Raw genomic sequence first — 27458 nt, 5'->3', positions numbered from 1 at the left:
TGTATGAGTGTGTTGTTGAATTTTTCTAAGCTATATGGCTTTAGTGTCTAGTATCTACAATGAGTTTATACTTGGTGGAGTGGGAATAGTAATTTGTAAGTAATGAATGTCCAGCATCTTCGATGACTTTATACTTTGTGGAGTAGGAATAGTAATTTATATGGGTTGAATGTCCAGCACCTTTCATGAGTTTATACTTGGTGGAGTGGGAATAGTAATTTATATGGGTTTACTGTCCAGCACTTTCCCCAAGTTTATACTTGGTGGAGTGGGAATAGTAATTTATATGGTATAGTAATTTCCTTCCAAGTAACACCCGGAAAACTATTGTTCAGGCGTTGATAACATCACACTTAGACTACGCCAACAGCCTGTACATTGGACGCGCTTCTGGCCTCTGCCACCGGCTACAGACAGTCCAGAATGCGGCAGTCCGGCTGGTCTGTGTCATCTCTCTTCGAGATACAAAAGGGGGTGGTGATGAACAGAGTGTCTGAATTGAGCAGACCACTCTTACCCAGTCCAAAGATCAGGGCTTGATCCATCACCGTTATTTATCTCACTGCCCCATCCCAGCTCAGAACCTGGCTTTATGCAAATCAGTCTGTCCCTGGCCCAGTGCATCATGGGAACAGGGCAGACTAAACTACCAAGCCAATTCTTTACCAGAAAGGAGACAAGCTACCGGGGACCGGTTTCTGGCATTTCAGCCTCTTCGGCCCGGCTTGCTTGAATCCTGATGGAGCAGTGAGAAAGGGACTCATGTCTGAGTATACCCTGCCACACCTATAGTGGCCAAAATCGATTTACAAAAGGGGGTGGTGATGAACAGAGTGTCTGAATTGAGCAGACCACTCTTACCCAGTCCAAAGATCAGGGCTTGATCCATCACCGTTATTTATCTCACTGCCCCATCCCAGCTCAGAACCTGGCTAAGAACCGGTCCCCGGGAGCTTGTTTCCTTCCCAGTGTAAGAATTGGCTTTTGTAGTTTGGTTTGCCCTGTTCCCATCATGCACTGGGACAGGAACAGACTAATTTGCATACAGCCAGGTTCTGAAACTGGGATGGTGCAGTGAGCTAAAAAACCGTGTTGGATCTAGCCCTGATCTCGACTGGGTGAGAGCTTTCTGTTTAATTCAGAGACTCTGTCCCTCACCACCCCTCGTTGTAAATATCTCTCTTCGAGAGCACATCTCGCCACATCGGCGAAGACTTCACTGGTTACCAGTCCAAAATAGAGCAGAATTTAAAGCCCTCACACTGGCACACCGTGAAATCAAAGGAGAGGGGTCAGCTTACCTCTCCTCCTGCCTTCGCCCCTACAGCAACGCCAGACTCCTCCGATCCAGCTCAAAAAACCTCCTGACTACCCCCAGATTTAAAAAGGTACGTTCTGGGGGGAAAACCTTTCAGGTATGTGCTTCTTCTCACTGGAACAAACTCCCGATCTCCATTCGGATGATTCAGGAGGAGCTACCTTTTCGCAGAGCACTGAAAACATTTCTCTTCTGCTAATTCCATCTAAATAAGTAAGATCCAGCATACACACAGAAGCGCCGGGACACCCTGTTGGGGTAGCTGCGCGCTATACAAAACTCACTAAATAAATATGGGTTTACTGTCCAGCACCTTCCCTGAGTTTATACTTAGTGGAGTGGGAATAGTAATTTATATGGATTTACTATCCAGCACCTTCCCTGAGTTTATACTTGGTGGAGTGGGAACAGTAATATATAAGGGTTTACTGTCCAGCACCTTCCCTGACTTTATACTTGGTGGAGTGGGACTAGTAATTTATAAGGGTTTACTGTCCAGCACCTTTTCTGAGTTTATACTTGGAGTGGGAATAGTAATTTATATGGGTTGAATGTCCAGCACCTTCCCTGAGTTTATACTTGGTGGAGTGGGAATAGCAAAAACTGTAGGGATATACATTTTGGTTGGTAGAACATTACAATTATTATTTGTATGTAAATATATTAACTATAGTAGTAATTTTATTTATTGTTATATTAGTAATACATTGATAAATAAATCACAATTTTTATGATTACAAATTAATGATTAAATAATTAAAAAAATATTTACATTATATTTTATTTAGAAAATTAAAAAAGGAGACAGTTAAGTGAAAACATTTACAGTTTATTAAGATGTAAAAAGAAATGGGAAGTAGAGGAAAAGTTTTTAGTTGCAGTATCATTTTGTAAGTGAATAGTTAAAAAAAATAACATGTAATAGCAAGTAAATATTTGTATATTAAAAAGATTCATAAATTGCATGAGATAATTTTTATGTTAATTCACATATTGGAAATGTACATTTTCATAACAAATATAATTACATAGTATAACATTTATTTAATAACAATTACTTTAAATCACATACAAAATAGAAATATTTTAATAGTAAACATGTTGAAAATTGTTATATTTGTTGTACATACATTTTTTAGTATGTTATAGTACAAATTACTGATATACATTTTTTACAGATTTCAATATAGTCATTTGTGTGGGTTATTTATTTTATAAATAAAATTATTATTGAAAATATTAATAATAATTTTTACAAAAGTAAATGAGAAATATTTTTTTAATTGTAGATAAATGTAATAATCACATTAACATATTTATAAGCATATTTATAAGCATAACGTTTAACAGAAACCGAATGATAAAAGTAATTTAAACATTTTAATTAATTACAAAGTGTACATATAAATAATATTTTCTTTTTCATACTTCATTAAATAATATTGTAAATAATTTTAAAAAATAAATCTATATTTATAAATATTTAAAAAAATTATTAGGAGAAATAATATATAATGTAAGCCGATATATTTAATTTTTAAGTGTAAGAAAATAGAGAAAAAAAATAGGCTTTTTAGTTATACAGGGACTATTTTTTAACCGCGTAATGTTATTTTGTTTGATTTGGTTCTGGAGCAGCTCCTGGTTGGATGCTGCGTCGCGTTGGAGAGGGTAAGTTTGTTTTTGTGGTATTTTATAAGTTAGTAAATTTAATTTAAGTGTATGTGTGGGGTATTTAGGTTGAGTAGGATTTTAATATCGATCTTACATTGTGTTTTAGATGTTAGCTCGAGTGTACGATATTTAGTGTTTATCGTGTTTTAGTGCTAGGTGTGTGAGGTATGTTTACATGTTTAAATGTTACTAAATGCTTATGTTGACAGTATAAATATGTATATTTATATGTGTATGAGTGTATATGTGTATGAGTGTATTTGTGTGGGTGGGTATGTCTTTTTTCTATTTTTAGGTCGTCGCCCTTTTAGTTTTTGGAGGTCCGTTTTTTTTTAAAGTAGTGTGACGAGTATTATATACTCAGACTTTTACACACATACTTTGTTTTTCGGGTTTTCCCGGAGCGTTTATTTTTTTAAATTACTATTTTTGGGTTTTGAAGGATATACTCTGTGGATTACATTGGAGAGGAGTCGACATGGATTTGCTTGTATTTTTTTTTTTGGGCTTCCTTGGATTGTATGGACATTTTGGAGTATTTGGTATGGATGTTTCAACATTGAATTACTTTTGAAGAAGCGACAAACTGTGTATATAAAGAAATGTTTTTGGGGTATATTTTAAGGATTCTGTTTATCATTGCTTTTTCGAAATCAATGATAATGTTTTGTGGGAAATAGTCATTAGTTTGTTGTTTGACTTTGGTTAGGATTTCTTGGTAGGTAGATTGTTGTTTTTTTGGTAGGAGGGCATATAGGAATGGAATATTAGCATTTTGGAAATGGCCATGGATAGTGTACAATTGGTAAAAAGGTTTAGGACACACTGCAAAAGAACCATCCATCATCCAAGTTTGGCATTGGTTTAGTTTAGTCATGTTGTCTGCAGTGGCAAACAGTATTATTCTTTTATCTTTTGAGTTCTTGTCATATAGTATAAATGGTTCATTATTATGAGTTAGACATAGTTCTGGAGGAAATTGCAATTCTTCAAAAGTTTTAGGTGTGGGAGGAGTAGTTGCTGTAGCTCTTTTTTGTCTAGCTATGGTTCTTTTAAGGGAATCTATACCTGATAGTTGGCTAGAGGCATGTTGGGGTAGAACACTTAAATGCTGTTTTAGAATAGCAGTTGTTGCTGTATCAGTAGTAGTGCTAGCTTCTTTAAGGGAATCAAGCATTTCTCTAATCTCTATTTCTGTAACATTGGGTGGGTGGTTATGTTCCTTAGTATAAATAACAGTAGTTTCCTGAATTATAGCTCTCCCATAACATTTGTTAGAATAGTATTTAGTGCATTTCCAAACAACTTTCATATCTTTCTGTTTCTCTTGAGTGTATACATATCCCATGTAACAAAGAAGCATTTTCCCTTTCTGAGAATACACAAATTTAGCTCCTTCAGTCTTGTTTGCTTTTTGGTGCTACGAGAAATAAACATTACATTATTAGAAAAGTATTTAAATAATGTATTTAGCATTATAATAGCATTGATTTGCACGTTAATTATTGACCAGTTTATTTCTTTGTTGAATTCAGGTGTTGCTTTTCTTCAAAATTTTCTTTTTTCTGTATTTCTTCTGTACCTGTTAAGATTGAGAAGATGTGTTACAAGAATGTATATTTGTTTATGTTTCTTTGGTGATCTGCTAGCTAGTTTGTCCTTAGTTTTCTGTTTATTAAGGTTTTTAGTCATTTTTTAGATTAGATACCTACTTTTTATCTTTTTTCTTTGAAGTTTTGAAGTTGTGCAGTTTTTCAATCATTTCTTTTTATCTGTAGAAAATACAGTAGGAATGAAAGAAGTTTCAGTTATTTGTTTTCTAAATACAGGTTTGAAGTCTTAGAATTACGTTTTTTAAATATGTAAAGGTGGTAGTACTTACTTTAGATAGGTGTAGCCTTGTTTTTGGTAGAAGTCAATCCGTTTTCTTACACCAAACTGGCAGTGTGTCTCCTTCCTTTTTTTTTGGTGTTTTAGATTGCGATTTTAGTAGGTGTAATTCTTTTTATAGGATGTGTTAAATTGTTTCTGAAATTTTATTGGTTATCCACTTTGATAGCTTGTTCTTATTGGTTTATTTGAATTTTTAAACTTGTTTTGGTAATTGTTTTCCTTAAATGGGTGACGCCAATTAATGTTTTTTTTATGGGTAAAGCAATTGTTTTCAATGGTTAATGGCGTTTTTTAAGATTTAAAGTGAAAGAATATTTATTATGTGCATTAAGCAATGTTTCATTATTTGCAAAGTTATAAATGTATTATAAATTGTTTATTTGATGTAAATGTTTTTTGTAATTGTTCGAAATGTTAATTGTATGTAGTATTATTTGAAAAAATAATTATGTATATTTGTGATGTGTATAATATGTTTTATTTATCAGAAAGCGCATTTTGTATGTATTTTGTAAAGTCGATATTTAATTTTCGATATTATAGTATTCTATATAGTGATGGTCGATATTTTGACTGTTTTATGTTAAGGATTGCTGGTCGATGTTTTTTAGATGCAATAAAATTGCTGGTCGATAATGTTTTAGTCTATTTTTTTTTAATCGATATTGTGGTTTCGATATATTTGTTATTTCTTGTTTAAGTATTGGGGGTCGATATTTTTGTAGTCGCTAATTTGTCATCGATATTTTGTCTAGTCGATATTCGGTCTGTCGAGGTTATGTCAGTGATTCATGCACGATAGGAGGTGTAGATATGGTGTAACAACAGAGTTCACAATTAGATTACCCACCAGGATAAGAAAAGAAACAGTAGGAACATGACTTTACTTGATCGTTGGCAACCCAAGGTGTGTATCGGTCTCCTTCACCATGAAATGCACCATGTGGGGTAAAGCAGGTAATTGCGGACAAACTCTATGATAAATCCTGCTGGGATGCATACCATTGCCTGAAGATACCCATGAGCAGCATGCTATAAGGAAGAGGCCAATAGCGCAGTAAGTTGGAGGTGTTGTGCTGACGAGAATTTCCCAAATTACAGAAGTGTTGCTGAAACAGCCATGTGTTATCGGAGTAACTATCAGCAAGAGCTCTCAGCGTGGAGGTTCAGAAGAGGACAGCCTCTAATGAAGGGGTGTCAACTGGTCCAAGCTAGGGCAGTGTTATTGGAGTCAGCAGCACGGCAGCAAGAGAACGCAAGCCGCCGGGTACTGCAGTGCCGGCAGAATGGTGGAGCACTAGCCGGTGTCAGGATGAAAATGAGCACACTGAGAAGCCGGCAGGCAGCAAAGGTAATAACGTGGATGACTTACAGCATTGGTTTCTCAAACAGAGCAGCCTATGGAGATAAAGACTTCACTCAGCCGTGTCCTGGCTTCTTAACGACGTCCATTGCCGAGAGGGGAAGGTAAGCTCATGCTCCGTCAGCGAGGCGCAAGTCAAAACCTGGGTGTTCATGTTCCATACATCGTGATCACTGAAGGACTCCAGTGAACATGGAGGGAATCCCTGAGCTCAGACAGGCCGAGACCTAAAAATCATGCAAGCGCAGCACAATGGTCAGCGCTTCTACCTGCCAGAAGCCTCCTACAAGCCTACAAGTGTCATCTTGATCTCCCTCAGATTTTTGTTGGAAAATTTATTTGAACCCACATATTCATCTGGAAAGCACACTTTCACACTTTGAGGCATCTTGAAGCTAAAATAACAGATCTTTATTGTTACCAAACTCAAAGCATTGACTCTGGAAGGATGAAAGGTTGAGTGAGACCTGTTGCAATTTGAACCTGTGACCATGAGGTCAAACACGCATCCCTAGAGGGGATGCATTAATCCACTAAGCCCCAAAACCTGACAACCAAGCCCCTTGTTCAGATGTTGATGTGATGGCACACAGCAGCAGTGGAAGTAATTCTGGCATGTCTTTATGGCCCTTTCCCATCAGACCGTAACACATTTGCTTCAAAGCTGTTTCTGCTAAAGAGGGGAGGAAACTTATAGAGAACTATATCAGCATGGAATCTCCTACTTTCATGCCTTCCTCCAGTATGTTTGCAGTTTTTAGATCGAGCTTCTTTTGGCTCTGTTACATAGGAAAAAAAAGCATTTGCACTGCAATCGGTCTCGCATTTGTGAAAGTTAGAGTTATTGGTGTTGTAAATGATATTGTTTTTTTCATCAATTCTTTTTTTTTTTACTCACAGTGTCACCCCAGTTTTGACCCCCTATCTTTCAGCACTGGCAGACATGCTACTTACCCAGCATTCACTCTGAAAACTCTAAACAAATGAAAGGGTAAGGTGGGGAAGAAAAGGAGAACAAAATATCTGTGTCCCTCTACAATATCGGATTAATTAACCATGGCGTCCAACACAATAAACTGTATGAACGGTAACTTATGACTGATTTAGTAAGCATACCGGTGTTCGCAAATTATGATTAATCATGTGTTTAACTTGCTTTGACTTTTTATGATCCAGTTCCAATACAAAGGAAACAAAGAGTGAATGCTCCTAACCACTCCAGCATTTTGGCTAAACTGTTAAGCCACAACCCCAACCACAACCAAGTTTTGGGCCTCATTTGACATCAGTTAGGTGTAGATTGCCTCTTCTGCCACAGCGATTAGACAGACACGCCCAGGAATCAAGCAAGCAGGCTACAAAAAATAGTAGACCCATCCATGGTTAACAAAAGCTGTACACAGTCACCATTTAGTTTTGAAATATGTACCAGGAAATTAACTCTAATTTATTTTTTGTCTGGCAGCAATAAGAAAAAGCAGATGAACCAGCCATCCATAAACCCAATCCTCTGAGGAAATTCTATTTATCTATACTGCAGGGTTTAACTTAAATCCCCATGCTGATTAATGTTCGACCCAGAACGCACAGTCAATTGCATCTTTGCCCCAGCTGCAAAAAGTGATATTTCATGTAAACCTTGCACACAGCCTAAAATGTATTTTGCATCAATAGTATGATATTTTACAACAAATTATCCATGAAATGAAAAGATTTGTTTAATCCACCAGTGACATAACAGGCATGCATCTATGGTCAAATGTATTGTTTTAGTTCCATTTCCAATCATCCCGTTTCTTCCATTGAATTCAGAGGCGTTTTTCTGGTACAATGACCTAGAACTCAAAACTGTATAGAAGCAGAAAATGAAGATGCTTATTGGAAATAGACTATGATCACAACTGATCTAAGAGACGGACCTATAATCTGAAGATGAACGTTAAAATTATCTCTAAATTCTTTAAACACAATTTAAGACAATGCGGTTAAGGCCTTCAAATGATGGTTTCACTAACCACAATCTGCAGTTGCTGTGAATCTGAGCACGTATCTACCCAACTCAGCTTTAGTTTAACACTGTGTCGCAATAATATTTTTGAGTTGCTAGTATGTATCTGATACAAGACAGGCTTGCAAATATTCACCGAAATGTAAATGGATAAACACTTGACTTTTAGGTTTACCCTCCGTACAATGCAGCTTTAAGAACAATTTGTGGTGCATGCAAACGACCTATAAAGGTATTTCCCTATTGTATGAAACTCTCTAGATGAGGGGGCTTCAAACTAGGAGTCGTGTCCCCTAGGAGAGAAACCTTAACTGATCACAGGGGGGGTGGGTGGAGAGCCGGGCTCCGGTTAAAAGAAGCATCATTCTGATAGATGGCAGTGCTTGGTTTTAAGCTGAAACAAATGATCAGCAGTAAGCTGCTCTGTAATGTTCCATTACGAACATATTTGGTCATTTGTGTTTGGCTGGGACTGTGTCAAAAGAGAGGGGACTCCAAACATACGCTGCTGACCAGAAAACAGCTGTCCAAGCTTTGGTTATCTCAAGGATTGAGTATGGTTGCACAACTCTAGCTGGGCTTCCTAAGATTTCAACTGCCCCACTAAAAGCCTGCCTCAATGGTGCAGTGAGACTCGCAACAGGTACAAGAAAATTTGACCACATTACTCCAACATCTGAAAGCACTCAAATGGCAACCGTAAGAGGCAAGAACTCAGCTAAAGATGGCGTGTATTACACACAAAGCTTTACACTACAAAACACCACTTCACCTTGCACAGAAAATTACAATTTCTGGAGGCTTTCGATCATCGAGGGGGGTCGCAGATTTCCTACTGAAACCAGCAATTTTCCGTAAGAAAAGAAACTACAATAGAGCATTTTCGGGAGCGGCAACAAGAATTTGGAATGTGCTACCACTGAATATTGGAGGAATCACCTCTGCCTCGCAATTCAAAAAAGAGGCTAAGTCCTTTCTCATGAGTAAATTTCTCCCGTAACTAACCACAGCCCTCTTGCGGCTCCTTAGAGACCTTTAATCATCCCTGAATCTACTATTTTCATATGTGTTAATACATGGAGATAAACAGGATGACTGTACTGCTAATATCAGAGTAATGGCTCCGGGGATAGCACAAGTCAGTGTGTTTTCATCGATTCCCACCTATGGACCTCAGTCAGACCTGCTTAGATACCCAAGTCCATACGCAAGTTTCAAGGACGATAGCTAATTGAATATACCTCTATCAAGCCACATGTTATTGGTCTGTACTTGTAACTGTGCATCCAGTCTGAATCCAGGTTTTCTTTAGAAAGGATATTACATTTTATATGACATTTTATATGCAAGTATGCCATGACATGTACTACTAGAACACTAGTGGTTGCTTAGTAAGACTTAATATGTTTATTAGTTATAAATTTGTAAACTGAACGAAACTGATTGCTGCTGAATTGTAAAGCAATCCGACACCCAGGACTGGGGCCTGTTCGCGCTATAGAAAACACTAAAAATAAAAAAATAAAAAATAAAATAAACATTCTTCAAAGCGCCCACACCCCCATTTTGGATGATCATACTGTGGATACTTTTACACGTTTGTAAGACCTAGTTTACCAGAATAGTATGTTTGGCAATCCTATATTTGATTGTATTTTTGAAAGCTTTAACAAAACGGCAATCTGTAAATAAAGCTAGAACTATTTAAACATTACACATTTAATAGTATAATTGAGAACAATTCTAGGGGTACCCATTTTGTTTTTATATACTGAGGGGGCACAGCATTAAAACGTTTGAAGGACACTGCTCTAGATGCTCCAAGCACCTCATTGTAGGATTAAAAGTATGAAATGACAAGCAGAATTTGTAATGGATAGGATCAGATTGCAATTAGAGGCATAAAACATGATGCATGCAGAACCTATGTTATTGGTATTCGAGATGAGACTGTCGACCAACGATTTCCAAAAAGAAGTAATAAACTTTGCTTTACTTAATTTTGCGTATTGCTGTCACAGTTACCTAGTCTGACAATACGTTTATTTTCATCATCTTAAACATTGTGCACACTTCAAAGGAATAAAGGGAATAAAAACCACCACAGAATACTAGGGGGGGGGCTTTTATGAAGGGATGTGTTTGAATAAACCATCCATTTATAATACGGTTGTCCTATATTATACAGCTCAATGTGGAATGGTATTACCAGAATCTGAATTACCAATGAATGTTTTCAGATTGTGTATACGTCATATCAAGCTGTGTATGATGTTACTCATTTCCACTGGATCATAAATTTTCCTCTTTGATATGTTTTTATTGCTTAGCATAGTCGTTGCATGGTGTGATAAGCTGTAATATGGATTTCTTTTGCACATGTATCGCATGGGTTGTGAGGTAACTTCTCCACATTACAATATACAATGGAAATATTGTCTTGAAGAGCTCCAGTTGATGTGGATTTATTGACTGGGAGTCTGTCCCTCATGTGTCATGAATCTGACTGTTGTTCAGTTATTACCATGGACCTGGTGCGAAAGGCAAAAGTGTTTTTACATGTTACTTGTTCAGAGCTGGGAATGCTCTAATATGGGAACCATGATGAGAGCCCCCTCAATGAGAACTTTTGCCTAACTTTAGGCCCATGCTACAATTAGCAAGTTTCATACATACATTGCTAGCTGAGCCATCGAAATCCAACACATGAATGTGGGGGTCCACGTTCCCGCTACGAAACTAAAACTGCACTTCCCCGTAAAGGGGTAGAGAACAGACCTCCTCTTTCTTGCCTGCCTCAATTGCCTATGTGGTTTCGCCCCCTCCCCCACTCTAGTTCTTTTTAAGATGTCTCCTAGCTACAATATATATTGTGTGATTATTGTGACCGAACATGGCCCACGTGTCTGCATTTAAAATATGTATGCCCAGTTGTTATGCATGAGATACCTCCGTCACTGTCTTATTCTGCTTTGCTTTTTTTCTTTTTCTTCATACCTTCTGAAGAAAGAAAGAAAAAGAACACAATTCCTTTCGTACTTATTACTGGATGCACCTGTTCTGCACCGCAAGTCATGTGCAGTTTGTAAACTCTTACCCATCCTCCTTGTTGGATGATGTAATCTGCCGCTGCATCCTCAATATACGTCACGCCATATTGGACCAGCATGCTCAGCGGCTGTTGACCCCTTCTCGTCAGTTCCCTCAGTAAATGCTGCAGCAGAATGAGAGGCACCAGGACCTGCAACATGACACAGGCCAGTGAGGACTAAATGACATGGAAAGTGCACTGCATTGTGAAACATCAGCAGCTAGGAAAAAAAGATACCTTGGAACCACCCACATTTGAGAGAGAACCCAGATTCTGAAGAATAAAATATGACATGTATGTGCAAAATCCATTTTGCCCAAATGATGTTATTGGGAATTGGAATCTACCCCTTGTGACACACTTCTTGTGAAGGAGAGACCAGCATGTTGAGGAGTTACAAAGCACAGAACAGAGGGCGTGTTCTCATGGCACTTTTGTCAAATCTTAGCTTTCTTCAAAGTACGCATGTGCGGACGACAGCAAAGCGATAGCAGAGGCGTCGAGGAACAATAAACGCAGTAAATCAGAGCGCGGTGGTGGAAGTGGTAGGAGCGGTGGTGGCGGCAGGCAGCACAGGGGTTGGTATGGCGCACTGTAAAGCTGCTGACTCCAAGAGGGAGCAATTTAGGAGATATCGCGAAAAGGCCGGAGTACTCGATATGCTAACCAAAGTGTTGGTGGACTTTATGAAGAACCAGAGAAACCAAACAATGCATTGGACTTTCTGAAAAACATGTGTGTGTGGCTGGTCCGCAAACTGCAGATGTTAAGACGCTTCGTCTAGAGTTAGCTGAACGTAATCAAAAATATGAAGCTTTACAGAAAGAATTCAAATAGTACAAATCTAAGCACGGTGAACCGCCTCAAGAAGAAGGAATATGCTACTTACCAGAATGCATCTGTTCTTGGCATGTAGGGCTGCTGACATTCATATCTGTGCATAGAATGTATAGCAGTCTCCCCCCTACCGGTGGTTGCCCATGCCAGCTGCAGCAGTGTGAAAAAGAGTCTTGAGTACAGCCTGTCCTACAGCTGCCTGCTGTTTGGAGTGTACATCTACGCAGTAGTGTTTGCTAAATGTATGTATGGTAGTCCATGTGGCTGCTCTACATATGTCTTCTAGAGGAATGTTTCCCAGGAAAGCCATGGATGCCCCTAACTTGCGTGTGGAATGCGCTCTTGGGGGGAACTGTTAATGTGCGTTTAGCTTTCTGATAACAAATTTGTATGCACTTAACAATCCATCTGGCTATACCGGATTTTGAAATGGGGTTGCCTTTGTGCTGTGGTGAAAAGGCAACAAATAGTTGCTTAGTTTTTCTGAAAGGTTTTGTCCTGTCTATATAGTACAGGAGAGCTCTTTTAACATCCAGGGTATGTAGAGCTCTTTCTGCCACTGAATCTGGATTTGGGAAGAACACTGGCAGTTCGATAGTCTGATTGATGTGAAACTGGGATACCACCTTTGGCATAAATTTAGGGTTTGTACGTAGCACTACCTTATTTGCATGAATTTGTATGATTGGCTCCTGAATAGTTAGGGCTTGTAGCTCACTAACTCTTAAGTGATGTAATCGCCACTAAGAAAGCCACCTTCCACGTTAGAAATTGTATCTCACACGAGTGTAGAGGTTCAAAAGGTGGTCCCATCAGTCTGGTTAGAACCACGTTCAGGTTCCAGACAGGTGAAGGTGGGTGTCTTGGAGGAATCACTCGTTTGAGTCCCTCCTTAAAAGCTTTAATAGCAGGTACTCTGAAGAGGGAAAGGTGTTGCCTGTTCTGAAGATAAGCTGCCACTGCAGCTAAATGTATACGTATGGAACTGTAGGCTAGATTGCAGCTATGTAAATGTAACAGGTAACATATGATGTTTTGAGTAGATGCATCTAGCGGATTTATGTCATTATTGGTACAATAGATGACAAATAGTGTCCACTTCGCCGCATAGCATGCTCTGGTTGTAGGTCTTCTCGCCTCTTTGATGATATTCATACAGTCAGGAGGAAAGTTCAGGTAACCAAACTATGACTTCAGGAGCCAGATCGCAAGGTTCAACTGTTGCGAATCTGGGTGCTGAATGTCTCCATGGCTCTGCGTTAAAAGACTGGATGTTAATCGCAGCCTTTGATGAGGCACCAAGGAAAATTCTAGGAACGTGGTGTACCATGGTTGCCTCACTCACGTTGGAGCAACTAGGATGAGTGTCATGGAGTGTTGTCGCAGTTTACGTGCCACTAGTGGTATGAGCGGGGCTGAGGGAAAAGCGTACGCAAACCTGCCTGACCAGTTCATCCATATCGCATTGCCCTGAGACTGCGGATGTGGAAACCTGGCGGCGAAGCTTTAGCATTTTGCGTTTTCCCTTGTGGCGAACAGGTCTATCTCTGGGTGACCCCACTGCTGGAAGTACGGTTGTAGCACTGAGGGATTTATCTCCCACTCATGCATCTGGTGGCTGTGTCTGCTGAGCAGATTCGCCATCTGGTTGTCCCTGCCTGGGAGGTGTTCCGCCATGAGGAATATGTTCCTCTGAATGGCCCACTTCCACATGCTTTGCACTAGATGTGACAACTGTGGAGAGTGTGTCCCTCCCTGCTTCTGTATGTAGTACATGGCAGTCATGTTGTCCGTCCGGATCAAACCGGCTTTGTTGCACAAATGTACCTTGAACGCCTTCATTGCCATGAAGATTGCCATCAGTTCCAGCAGGTTGATGTGCATCTTTTGTTGTGTCGTCCATAGTCCCCGCACTGTGTAATGGAAGACACGCGCTCCCCAGCCCAGGAGAGATGCGTCCGTCAGCACTATTTGTGGTACAGGATCTTGGAACGGTCGTCCCCTGCAAAGGTTTTGTGGGTTCCACCAATGCAGAGAGTTGTATGCGCAACCGGTCACCAACACTAGGTCTTTTAATTGTCCTTGAGCCTGGTTCCATTGCCGTGCTAAGCACTCCTGAAGCGGACGCATGTATAGTCTCGCGTGAGGGACTATGAAGATGCAGGAGGCCATCATGCCTATCAACTGCATAAACACCCGTGCTGGGAGCGAGTGTTGGGGTCTGAATCATCAGTAATTGAATACTGTTGATTCTTGCTAAGTTTGGCTGCGCCTTTGCTACCAGAGTGTCTATCGTCGCTCCTAGGTACTGTTGTACGTGAGCGGGTTGGAGATGAGACTTTGAATACTGTTGATTCTTGCTAAGTTTGGCTGCGCCTTTGCTACCAGAGTGTCTATCGTCGCTCCTAGGTACTGTTGTACGTGAGCGGGTTGGAGATGAGACTTTGCGTAGTTTAATGAGAACCCGAGGCTGTGCACGAGGTGAATAGTGCGAGACATGTGGCTGTCACATTGCTGGACTGACTTTGCTTGGAAGAGCCAGTCGTCCAGATAGGGGTAGACGTGGACATGGTTTTTCCTTAGGTGCGCCGCTACTGTTGCTAGGCACTTGGTAAATACCCTGGGGGCTGTTGTCACCCCGAAAGGTAGTACCTTGAACTGGTAGTGCTGATTTTGTATGGTAAACCGGAGATACTTTCTGTGTGTAGGATGTATTGGTATGTGGAAGTACGCGTCTTTTAGGTCTAGTGTTGCGAGGAAGTCTCCCTGAGTGAGCATTTGCAGAACCTGTTGTAGAGTGAGCATGTGAAAGTGTTCTGATAAGATGTATTGGTTCAGGGGCCTGAGATCCAGTATTGGCCTGAGGGACCCGTCTTTTTTGGGGATTAAGAAGTACAGCGAGTATACCCCTGTACCCTGTTCCTGTATGGGGACGAGAACTATGGCCCCTTTTTGCAGCATGCTGACAACTTCTTGCTGCAATAAGTCTATGTGCTCTGCGGACATAGGACGGTGTCTTGGGGGTATGTTGGGTGGAGTGGAAGTTAGCTCTAGACAATAGAAGTACTGAATAAGTTGTCTCACCCACCTGTCTGTGGTAATGCTCTCCCAGACTGGCAGGAACTGTTGTAATCGCCCCCCCGACCGGTGTTACATGGTCCGGTGGCAGTGACAAGGCGTCACTGTTTAGTATTGGCGGAGGATCTGGTGTTATTTCCTCGTCCTCTGCCTTTGCTGCTGTTGCCACGGTATCCACCTCTATTATTTTTATTATAGGTGGTTTGCGTGCTCCCTTTATTGTATGGAATCTGTTGTGATGCCTGGCCTCATGTAGCTCCTCTGTTACTGGAGCGACAAAAGGAACCTCCTCTGAACTGTTGGGACTTTAAGGCACCCATAGACTTGGCTGTCTCTGTGTCTTTTTTAATCTTTTCTAAGATTGTGTCCACATCAGGACCAAATAAAAAAATCAGGGTTCACAGGCTGATTCAGTAATGTGGCTTGAATCTCAGGTTTGAACCCAGAGATGCGCAACCAAGCATGTCTCCTGAGCATGACACTTGTGTTGATGGCCCTGGCTGCGGTGTCTGCTGCGTCTAGCGCACATTTAATGGATGCGTTGGATAGGAGTTTACCCTCCTGGATTAGCATCTCTGCTCCCTCCTTGTAGGCCTCAGGCAAATGTTGTAGCAGTTGCTCTAGAGTGTCATAATGCGCCCTATCGTATCTGGCTAATAGGGCCCCTGTATTAGAAATTCTCCAGATATTAGCTGCTTGAGCAGCCACCCTTTTCACAGAAGCTTTTAATACTTTAGATTCCTTGTCTGGATGAGGAGCATCACCCGTAGTTTGTGAGTTGGCGCGCTTACGAGCATTTGAGACCACCAAAGAGTCTAACGGCAGCTGTCCCTTAATATATGTAGGGTCCACAGGCGCTGGTCTGTATTTTCTTTCAATTCTGAGGTTAATAACCCTTGCTCTAGTGGTTTCTTTGAAAATGTCCCCTGCGTGTTTAAGAACACCTTTTAGCATTGGCAAAGTTTTAACAGATTTCTCTGAGGTGGAGAAAGTGTCAAACAGGAAGTCCTCTTCAACTGGTCAGCATACATGTCCACATCATGATTTTGTGCTGCCCTTTCAATTAAAGCGTTGAACGCAGCTGTATCTTCTGTTGCTGAAGTTTTAACAGGATAAGAGGGAGTATCAGGAATAGTCTGTGATTCCCCCTGGTCAGCATGTTCTGTCCAGGCTTCAGTCTGGTCATCTTGATCAGTGTCCGCAGGGTAATTATATTGTTCATCATCGTCAGACCCCATATCCTCAGTAGTGGGTGTGGGTGAGTATGCAGATGTGTCCTGGCCATGGTACCTCACAGTCTCAAAAAGGACAGGTGATGTTGCAGAATCCCTTTTCTTTTTGAGTGGAATTTTGTATGATTCCAGAGGATTTTCCAACCTGATCTTCATTTGATAAAAAGTAAGTCTACCAGGTTCGGAGTCGATATGTAGCTTCGACTGGTCATCATATGAGGGCTCTTGGTACATAACGTCCTCTTCCAGAGGATGACTCCTTTTTCCCAATGACACCTGTTTGGGTGTTTCGACCCCAGGTTTTTGATAGAGCGCCTTGGGGCGTGCAGTCGGTGGCAGTCCAAATTTTATCGGTGGCATAGTGTCTTTAGACAGACTGACCTTCTTCGGTGCGATGTAGGGCCGACCGACTTCGCCTTTTCGCCAATACGTTTTTGGCCCTGCGTCGACTTCGGTGCTTGTGGCGTCGGAGGCGCGCTCTTTTGCCTCGACTCGACGTGGTCCTTCGAGGCGCTTTTGGATTTCGACTAGAGGCCTTTGACGAGCTGTGGCCTGTCGATCTGATGCTTCGGATCGAGAACCTTCCGAGACTCGAGTCCCTTGTTTGTGTCGCTGTCCGTCGGCGTCGACTTATTCGGTTCAACGTGCTTGGTTTTAATGGCGGACTTCAGCACACCGATCTTCGGTTCGACACTTTTTACTTTTGACCCCGCAGGGTTGTCGACACCCTTTGTCTTCGTCGACTCCGATGGGTTTGAGCTTTTCGACCCGAAGACTGTTTTTAGCAGTTTCGGTTTAGTTTTTGACTCGATGGCTTTCGGTTTAGTTTTGAGTAGTTGAACCAATGGCTCATCTGATGTATTCTTAGCCGGGCCTTGACGCAGGGCTATAGAATGTTTTTCATGATCTTGGCTATGGCCTTCTGGCGATGCCTCGACCGGAGCCTTTGAAAGTCTTTGAGTGTGTGTCTCGGGCCCCGTACCCACTGTTGGGCCTGGATCCTCGCTCGAGTAGTCATCAACGGCTCCAATGGGGGATACGTTGTCCCTTACCTCGCCGACCTTTTCGTCTTCGACGTTGTCTTCGTCGTCTTCATAATAGTTGGAGTAATGCTCCGAACCGGGATCCGACTGCTGTTCTGGATCCTCTGTCTCGACGACCTCATCGTCTTCATCGTCGAAGATATTCACTGGGTCGGGCGCTGGTTTCGACATAGTTTGCCTCGCTGCGCGTCGGAGTCTAAGCGTTTTCTTCGACCTGAATCGAGCACAAGCTAGACAGTTGTTCTCATCGTGCTCTGGTGATAAGCACTTGTTGCACACCGGGTGTACATCGATGTGCGGGTACTTAGAGTTACAGAGGGGGCATCGTTTGAACGGGCTCCGTTCCATCAACAATCGGGCCTCCGGTGTCGAAAAGGCCACGTGGCTCTCTTTGACGTCCTGCTCAAGAAGAACTGGAACAAGAACTCGGCACCGATCGAAACAATACCGATGACCCCGAAGGCCTTTTGGCCTTTAGAAAGTTTCCGAACTGGAGTAAAGAAAAGTACATCCGAACCCAATGGCGGAAAAAAACAATCTGAGGATGGAGAGGATGCCCATGCGCACTGTAGTCCGGGGGAGGAGCCACCTATCTCGTGATACTTCGAACACTCTTCCAGGACAACAATGTGCAATCATCCGGATCCAACACTAGGCGGCCATCTATGCACAGATATGAATTCAGCAGCCCACATGCCTCGAACCAAGCATTTACAATGCAATAGGTCTTGCAGCATTAAAGTTTGAGTTATTGGCATTGTGTATGACAATGCGTTGCATAAAATTTTTAGCAAACTTTGAATTGGTGAGAAGTGAGAGTATGTGCAAGAGTATGCTGTTGCTCACAGCGGTTATTATTCACACAGCTCTGATGATGCACCTCACGCAAGGGGCTGATGCAGTTATTATTCACACAGCTCTGATGATGCACCTCAGGCACGGGCTCACAGCTGTTATTCACACAGCTCTGATGATGCACCTCAGGCACGGGCTCACAGCTATTATTATTCACACAGCTCTGATGATGCACCTCAGGCACGGGGCTGATGCAGATATTATTCACACAGCTTTGACACTGGGCTGACGCAGTTATTATTCACACAGCTCTGATACACCTCAGGCACGGGCTGACGCAGTTATTATTCACACAGCTCTGATGATGAACCTCAGGCACGGGCTCACAGCTGGTATTCACACAGCTCTGATGATGCACCTCAGGCACGGGCTCACAGCTGGTATTTTTCACACAGCTCTGATGATGCACCTCCGGCACGGGCTCACAGTTGTTATTCACACAGCTCTGATGATGCACCTCAGGCACGGGCTCACAGCTGTTATTATTCACACAGCTCTGATGATGCACCGCAGGCACGGGCTCACAGCTGTTATTATTCACACAGCTCTGATGATGCACCTCAGGCACGGTGCTCACAGCTGTTATTATTCACACAGCTCTGATGATGCACCTCAAGCATTGGAGAGCTGGGGAGGGGGTTAGGATGGTTTCAAGCAGTAAGCACCAAGCAAGACATGCAACCTGTTAATACCACGTAAAATATTTTCCAAGAACTTAACGTGCTGGAACTAGTCTGCATAACACCCCATGCTCCTTTCTGAAAAATGCAGGACTTGGAATTGTGAATGTCCCACGCTAGATCGGGTAATACTACAGACTCTGTAGCGAGCCGGGATATTTTAAATATACCAACCAGTCCTCGGGACCTCAAAGCACCATGCGCAGAAATCCTCCTGCAGTTTCTACTAAATTTTGGCCGTGTAACACGTATGGGAAAGCAGCCAACTTCTAACACTGAACAACAAAGGAAGACAGAGCAAGGGGGATTGCTAGTAGGAAGATCGGCCTCATATGACTTCAGAAGTCAAAGCCAAAAGGCACCCAGCCAACAGTAGGCAAACAGCCTCTTGAGGCCCTAGTTCGGCAGAAGCAAATACACACAAGAGTTTAGGAGTAATTCAGTTTGGTGTGTCATTAAAAAAATTAACTTCGGAGTTCTGCTGAGGTAATCTAGCGAGCGGGCACTGCATAAATTTGCACCGTAGGAGATACTCACCGCCGACCGAATTATCTACCCATCGCGGGCGCATAGGAAAGACAATGATCTCATGGGCAACACCTCGAGCACGGTTATTTATGCTATTAAAACATGTTTGCCAAGAGTCACTGCGGTTTAAGAAAAATGAGCAACTAGGGAAAAAAAGTAATAAAAAATAAGTGTTTGGCTTACTGTACGCCAGTTATGTAACACCAGTAAACAGCTTGGTCACGCTCACCAATAGGGATCAGGTCGGCACAAGTCCGACCACGCGCCAGGCCATTGGCATCACACTCACTCATCCATCTAATCCAATATAAGACATTCATCAACAGACATGCAACCATACACACTGATATGTCCACAATCGCACAGCACAGTTTGAGTACTAGAAAAACATAAAAACTAGCAATGTCGTGCTAAATAATTAAACGTAGAGAGAAGGTCCGGACTACCGGTTAGAACTACTTTTGTGAGCAAAAAAGACTGGACATTTCTTTGCGACTTCTAAGAGTTTGGATCATAACATCAAAAGCTGCCATTCTTCGTAAACTACCACGATGGTCTTTGTGCGCAGCAATGAACTTCATAGGAGGCAACATGTGTTTATTGATAGACTCTAGCATCAGTTAAACAAGCCGTGAGCGAAACCGAAACCTTCCGTGGGGCGGGACTTCCGTCTTCGGAAGCCCGCGCCGACAGAGTGCCACGGAGAGAAGCAGTGCTGGTGACGCGGGGCTCCCATGCCCGAGGGAGAGCCCCGCGGTGGTGGCTGGAGTCCGGAGTGGCGGTAAATGGGCCTTACTTGTGGGGGGGGGGGGTTGGGAGGGGTGGTGGGTGTGCTTGTGTGTGTGTGTGTGTGTGTGTGTGTGTACGCGCTTGTGTGTGCGCGGCGGGGAGGCTCTGTATGTGTGTGTGCGTGTGTGTAGGTGCGCTTGTGTGTGTCTCTGTGTGTGGCAGGGGGTGGGCGGGGGTCTCTGTATGTGTGCGTGCGTGTGTGTAGGTGCGCTCGTGTGTGTGTCTCTGTTTGTGCGCATGCGTAACCAAGGGAAGGTGTGGCTGTTTGGTACAGCTTTCCAGGAGAGGAGACAGGAGCTGGCCACAGCGAGCGCGTTCACGTGCGCGTGGCCCGCTCAATTCCGAGCGTGCGGCCAGCTCCTGCCCCCTCTCTTGGAAAGCTGATTCCCTAACAATAGGTCTCTGGCGAGACCGCGCTTCGACGCCACGAGACCTAAAAATGGCTGGTATAGGACTCTCTCGAAGTAGTAAATGCAAAGGGCTTCTCATGTACATCTGTCTATTTCCTATTGCAATCTAAATAGATGCTAATAAATGTTATTGAAAAGGTAAAAAAAATAAAAAATAGAGTACCTTTCAAATGTTCACATTGGGCTTGAGGCAGTGCTGCAAGGAAAGGGTGGAGAATGCTGGCTCGAGGCAGTGTCCGCAAGGAAGAGGTGGAGAATGCGACAGCCTCGAGCCCAGCATTCTCCACCCCTTCCTTGCGACACTGCCTCGAGCCCAGCATTCTCCACCCCTTCCTTGCGGACACTGCTTAGAGACAGCATTCTCCACCCCTTCCTTGCTGGCACTGCCTCGAGCCAGCATTCTCCACCCCTTCCTTGCGGGCACTGCTTAGAGACAGCATTCTCCACCCCTTCCTTGCTGGCACTGCCTCGAGCCAGCATTCTCCTCCCCTTCCTTGCGGGCACTGACTCAAGCCAGCAGTCGCCACTCCTTCCTTGCGGACATTGCCTCGAGCCCAGCATTGTCCACCCCTTCCTTGCGGGCAATGCCTCTAGCCAGCATTCTCCACCCATTCCTTGTGTACACTGCCTCGAGACAGCATTCACCACCCCTTCCTTGCGGGCACTGCCTCGAGTCAGCATTCTCCACCCCTTCCTTGTGTACACTGCCTCAAGCTAACATTCTCCACCCCTTCCTTGCGGACACTGCCTCGAGCCCTGCATTCGCCACTCCTTCCTTGAGGACACTGCCTCGAGCCCTGCATTCTCCACCTCTTCCTTGCGGACACTGCCTTGAGCAAGCATTCTCAACACCTTCCTTGCGGGCACTGCCTAAAGCCCAGCATTCTCCACCCCTTCCTTGAGGACACTGCCTCGAGCCAGCATTCTCCACCCCTACCTTGCGCCTCGAGCAAGTACTCTCCACCCCTTCCTTGCGGGCACTGCCTCGAGCCCAGCATTCTCCATCCCTTCCTTGCGCATCGAGCCAGCATTCTCCACCCCTTCCTTGCAGACACTGCTTCGAGCCAGCATTCTACACCCCTTCCTTGCGGACACTGCCTCGAGCCAGCATTCTCCACAGCTTCCTTGCGGGCACTGCCTCGAGCCAGCATTCTCCACCCTTTCCTTGCAGCACTGCCTCGAGCCCAGCATTCTCCACCCCTTCCTTGTGTACACTGCCTCGAGCCAGCATTCTCCACCCTTTCCTTGCAGCACTGCCTCGAGCCCAGCATTCTCCACCCCTTCCTTGTGTACACTGCCTCGAGCCAGCATTCTCCACCCCTGCCTTGCGGACACTGCTTCGAGACAGCAATCTCCACCCCTTCCTTACGGGCACTGCCTCGAGCCAGCATTCTCCACCCCTTCCTTACGGGCACTGCCTCGAGTCAGCATTCTCCACAGCTTCCTTGCAGGCACTGCCTCGAGCCAGCATTCTCCACCTCTCCCTTGCGGACACTGCCTCGAGCCAGCATTCTCCACCCCTTCCTTGCGGACACTGCCCCGAGCCCAGCATTCACCACCCCTTCCTTGCATACACTGCCTCGAGCCAGCATTCTCCACCCTTTCCTTGCAGAACTGCCTCGACCCCAGCATTCTCCACCCCTTCCTTGCATACACTGCCTCGAGCCAGCATTCTCCACCCTTTCCTTGCAGAACTGCCTCGACCCCAGCATTCTCCACCCCTTCCTTGTGTACACTGCCTCGAGCCAGCATTCTCCACCCCTTCCTTGCGGACACTGCTTCGACACAGCATTCTCCACCCCTTCCTTACGGGCACTGCCTTGAGCCAGCATTCTCCACCCCTTCCTTGCGGCACTGCCTCAAGCCCAGCATTCTACACCCCTTCCTTGCGGCACTGCCTCGAGCCCAGCATTCTCCACCCCTTCCATACGACACAGCCTTGAGCCCAGCATTCTCCAACCCTTCCTTGCGACACTGCCTCGGGCCCAGCATTCTCCACCCCTTCCTTGCGTACACTGCCTCGAGCCAGCATTCTCCACCCCTTCCTTGCAGACACTGCCTCGAGCCAGCATTCTCCACCCCTTGCATACACTGCCTCGAGCTAGCATTCTCCATCCCTTCCTTGGGGACACTGCTTCGAGTCCGCATTCTCCACACCTTCCTTGCGGGTACTGCCTCGAGCCAGCATTCTCCACCCCTTCCTTGCGTACACTGCCTTGAGCCAGCATTCTCCACCCCTACCTTGCGCCTCGAGCAAGCATTCTCCACCCCTTCCTTGTGGACACTGCCTCGAACCAGCATTCTCCACCCTTTCCTTGCGGCACTGCCTCGAGCCCAGCATTCTCCACCCCTTCCTTGCAGCACTGCCTCGAGCCCAGCATTCTCCACCCCTTCCATTCTCCACCCATTCCTTGCGGACACTGCCTCGAGCCCAGCATTCTCCACTCCTTCCTTGTGGCACTGCCTCGAGCCCAGCATTCTCCACTCCTTCCTTGTGGCACTACCTCGAGCCCAGCATTCTCCACCCCTTCCTTGCGGCACTGCCTCGAGCCCAGCATTCTCCACCCCTTCCTTGCGACACTGCCTCGAGCCCGGAATTCTCCACCCCTTCCTTGCAGCACTGCCTCAAGCCCAGCATTCTCCAGCCCTTCCATTCTCCACCCCTTCCTTGCGGACACTGCCTCGAGCCCAGAATTCTCCACCCCTTCCTTGCAACACTTCCTCGAGCCAGCATTCTCCACCCCTTCCTTACGGGCACTGCTTTGAGCCACCATTCTGCACCCCTTGCTTGCGGCACTGCCTCGAGCCCAGCATTCTCCACCCCTTCCTTGCGACACTGCCTCGAGCCCAGCATTCTCCACCTCATCCTTGCGACACTGCCTCGAGCCCAGCATTCTCCACCCCTTCCTTGCGACACTGCCTCGAGCCCAGCATTCTCCACCTCATCCTTGCGACACTGCCTCGAGCCCAGCATTCTCCGCCCCTTCCTTGCGTACACTGCCTCGAGCCAGCATTCTCCACCCCTTCCTTGCGACACTGCCTCGAGCCCAGCATTCTCCACCTCTTCCTTGCTGGCACTGCCTCGAGCCAGCATTCTCCACCCCTTCCTTGCGGGCACTGCCTCAAGCCAGCACTCGCCACTCCTTCCTTGAGGACATTGCCTCGAGCCCAGCATTCTCCACCCCTTCCTTGCGGGCACTGCCTCGAGCCCTGCATTCTCCACCCCTTCCTTGTGTACACTGCCTCGAGCCAGCATTCTCCAGCCCTTCCTTGCGGACACTGCCTCGAGCCCTGCATTCTCAACCCCTTCCTTGCGGACACTGCTTCGAGACAGCATTCTCCACCCCTTCCTTGCGGACACTGCCTCGAGCCCAGCATTCTCAACACCTTCCTTGCGGGCACTGCCTCGAGCCCAGCATTCTCCACCCCTTCCTTGCGGACACTGCCTCGAGCCAGCATTCTCCACCCCTACCATGCGCCTTGAGCAAGCATTCTCCACCCCTTCCTTGCGGGCGCTGCCTCGAGCCCTGCATTCTCCACCCCTTCCTTGCGGGTACTGCCTCGAGCCAGCATTCTCCACCCCTACATTGCGCATCGAGCCAGCATTCTCCACCACTTCCTTGCGGATACTGCCTCAAGCCAGCATTCTCCACCCCTTCCTTGCGGACACTACCTCGAGCCGGCATTCTACACAGCTTCCTTGCGGGCACTGCCTCGAGCCCAGCATTCTCCACCCCTTCCTTTTTTTTTGTTGTTGTCCTCATCTCACCTTGGCACGTACAAATGAACACTCGCAACCCCTGTCCATCCTGGGCGCCCCGGGTTGAAGTTCTTGCTGTACGTAGAGCAGACCCGGCTACCCCTTCATTCTGGGGCCAGGTATAATCATTGGACAATTTCAAGGTTTCTTACCAGCCTCATTCCTTAGCCCATTCCATCAGAGGTTGCCATACTGTGCTATTCCTATTATGTGGTGTACTAGTTTCTTAACGTGCAATTCTAAGTGCAGATTGAAGCCATTTTTCGGGGAGGGGTGACATCCTTCCAAACTTTACATATTTCCCTACGTGCAATAAGAATTAGAGTAAAAAATATAGCCACCTGCGTCTCCCTTAACCCATTTGTGAGATCAGTGTCCAAACCAAAAAAGACCCCTACAACATTGAAACTAAGTTTCATCTTAAAAACACTCTCCAATGTCCTCTCAATGGTGGCCCAAAAGGGGCCGATCATAGGGCAATCATAGCAGACATGGATATCATCAGCCTCTGGCATATCACATCTGGGGCATACAGTAGGTGGGTTGACAAATTTTACAATTTTTTTAGGGGTGTAATAAAGCCTATTTATAACATAGTAGTGATTCTTTTTAAGGGAAGCAGATTTAACAAATCTATATAGATATTGAAGAGAGATTATACAGATCAGCTGAAGGGACCTCCAGGACAGAAAGTCTCCATACAAGATATAACGGTGGAGCTAGAATTTCACTCACCTCATCAATTCCCTATTCAGAAATCCCACTTCTTTCTTCCTGTGAGTCGGGGCCAGAAGCGCCAACTCGATGTCCCAATTTCCCCCGATGTTGTTTTTCTCAGTGGAATACCACGAACAGAGTTGGATATATTTAAATCTTGAACGGGAGTCCCCAATCCTAGACCGCAAAACCTCCCAAGGAAGTACCCCCTCCGATGATACTAAATCTGACCAGATTGTTATTCCCGCTCTCCTGACTGATAGAGGTAGGCTATCCTGGAGACATAGCAGAGTACCTGGGGAGTCCCATATAGGGGCAAAATCTGAATAATATTTTATACCTCAATACCCCTTAGCTCTGTTCCAAAGAATCAAGGCAGATTTCAATACCTTTAGGCGAACCTTTTTGTAAAATCTTGGCGCACCAAATTTATACAAAAATCCAGGGCCACCCCCTTCCTGATCTAACATCATATTCAAAATCTGCCCCCAATGAGAATTGTCTGGGCTACTTAAAAGGGTGCGGACATTTTTTTAGCTGGAAAGCAAAAGGGATACCACACAATATCCGGAAGTGCCAACTCCCCCGTTCGCAGTCTTCTTTTCAGTTTTTTCCAGGACATCCGAGCGTTCTTATTTGCCTAGATAAAACTGCCCATCTTCCCCTGGATCTTTTTTAAGATTTTATCATGGAATGTTAAGGGTATCACGTTGAATAGATAGGTTATTTTGGGCAAGAGGACCATTTTGACCAAGTTAATGGGGCCATATAATGTTGACAGAAGGTTTTGCCATCTCGAAAATAGATGGTCAATATCTTTAGCCACCTTTTTCAAATTTATATTCACTATGTTGTTAAGGTCAGATGTGATTAATATGCCTAGATACCTAAACTGGCTGCTTGTTGCTCTCTCCCACTGATCAACACCCCAGCACATTATTTCTGTTTTTGTATTGTTGATTAGATACCCGGAGTATCGCCCATAGAATGCCATGATCTCCTCGACTCTGGGAAAAACCTCTACCCGGTCACTGGTATAAACCAGTAGGTCGTCTGCGTATAATGCCAGCTGGCAGCAGTATTCCTTTATTCTAAATGGTGTAATTTGATCATCTAGCCTCAATTCTTGTGCCAAAGGCGCAATATAGAGATCGAACAAGAGGGGTGAGATGGGACACCCCTGCCTTGTTCCCCTCCTGACATTAAAGCGTGATGACAAAGAGCCGTTCAATAAAATCGCCGCCGAGGCACCCTCATAGCATCCTCTTATAGTTTGGATAAAGGTCTCTCCGAACCCCCTAATAGTAAGAACATCCCAGAGAAAACCCCAGTTGACACGGTCGAAAGCCTTCGTCGTGTCAAAGGCTGCCACCGCTAAAGGCTCCGACCGTGCCACGGCAAGATCAATATTACCGATCAGCTGTAAGGTTAATTTGTGGATGTATCTCCCCGGGATGAAACCCTTCTGGTCCGGGTTGATCAAAAACGGGACCAGTTTGGCCAATCTCCCTGACAAAACTCTAGTGAAGATCTTGTAATCTGCGTTCAGCAGGGAGATTGGTCTGTAGGAGTCTGCCCTAAGGTGGTCCTTCCCTGGTTTTAAAATTAACACAATGGTAGATTCTTTCCAAGACGGCGGAATTCTACCCTGAGGGCTATATATATATATATATAATTAAACAGCTCACAGAGTTTTGGTACCAAAAGATCCTGGAGCGTTTTATAGACTTCGCCAGGAAGAGCATCAGGCCCTGCTGCTTTATTGTTTTTGATTTTTTAAACAGAGCCTCAGCATCACAAAATGGATGCTGCCTCCACAGACACAAGTCTGACCTCCTGCTGCTGGGAGTCCTTCCAGCGAGGGAGGCTTGGACAAAGGGTTTCCTGCCTTGGGAGGTGCTAGCACCACCCCAGATAGGATTTTGTGTATCTGATTAGCTAGGGCAGAATAGAATCAGACATGCCTGGGGCACACAAGGTGTCCCCGTGCATAGGCCAGTTCAAACCGGTGCTGGGGCACTCCAGCCCCAGCTCTGGTGCGAAACTGGACAAAGGAAAGGGGGTGTAACCACCCCCCTTCCTGGTCCCACCCATAGGAGGGACCTAGTAGGTAGTCCAGCCCCTATTACTGGTTTAAAAGTAGGAGCTGAGTCCCAAGACTGCAGATTACCCTGAAATTCGA

At 44.9% G+C, this 27458-nt stretch overlaps 1 protein-coding gene and 1 pseudogene across 1 annotated transcript in view; one reads left to right on the top strand and one right to left on the bottom strand.

Moving 5' to 3' along the window:
• Positions 1-27458, bottom strand: part of BCL2L13 (BCL2 like 13) — a 482186-nt gene that overhangs the window by 118077 nt on the left and 336651 nt on the right. Inside the window, exon 6 of the mRNA XM_086952898.1 lies at positions 11354-11497. Within this exon, the coding sequence (XP_086809024.1) occupies positions 11354-11497 (144 nt within the window). The remainder of the gene's footprint in view (positions 1-11353; positions 11498-27458) is intronic.
• LOC147733986 (c-Myc-binding protein pseudogene) lies at positions 11932-26324 on the top strand (annotated as a pseudogene).

This window comes from Lissotriton vulgaris, chromosome 1_2 (assembly GCF_964263255.1).
Source record: "Lissotriton vulgaris chromosome 1_2, aLisVul1.2, whole genome shotgun sequence".
Lineage (NCBI taxonomy): Eukaryota > Metazoa > Chordata > Amphibia > Caudata > Salamandridae > Lissotriton > Lissotriton vulgaris.
The sequence above is the reverse complement of the archived record's forward strand: the minus strand, read 5'-3'. Positions and strand labels throughout refer to the sequence as shown.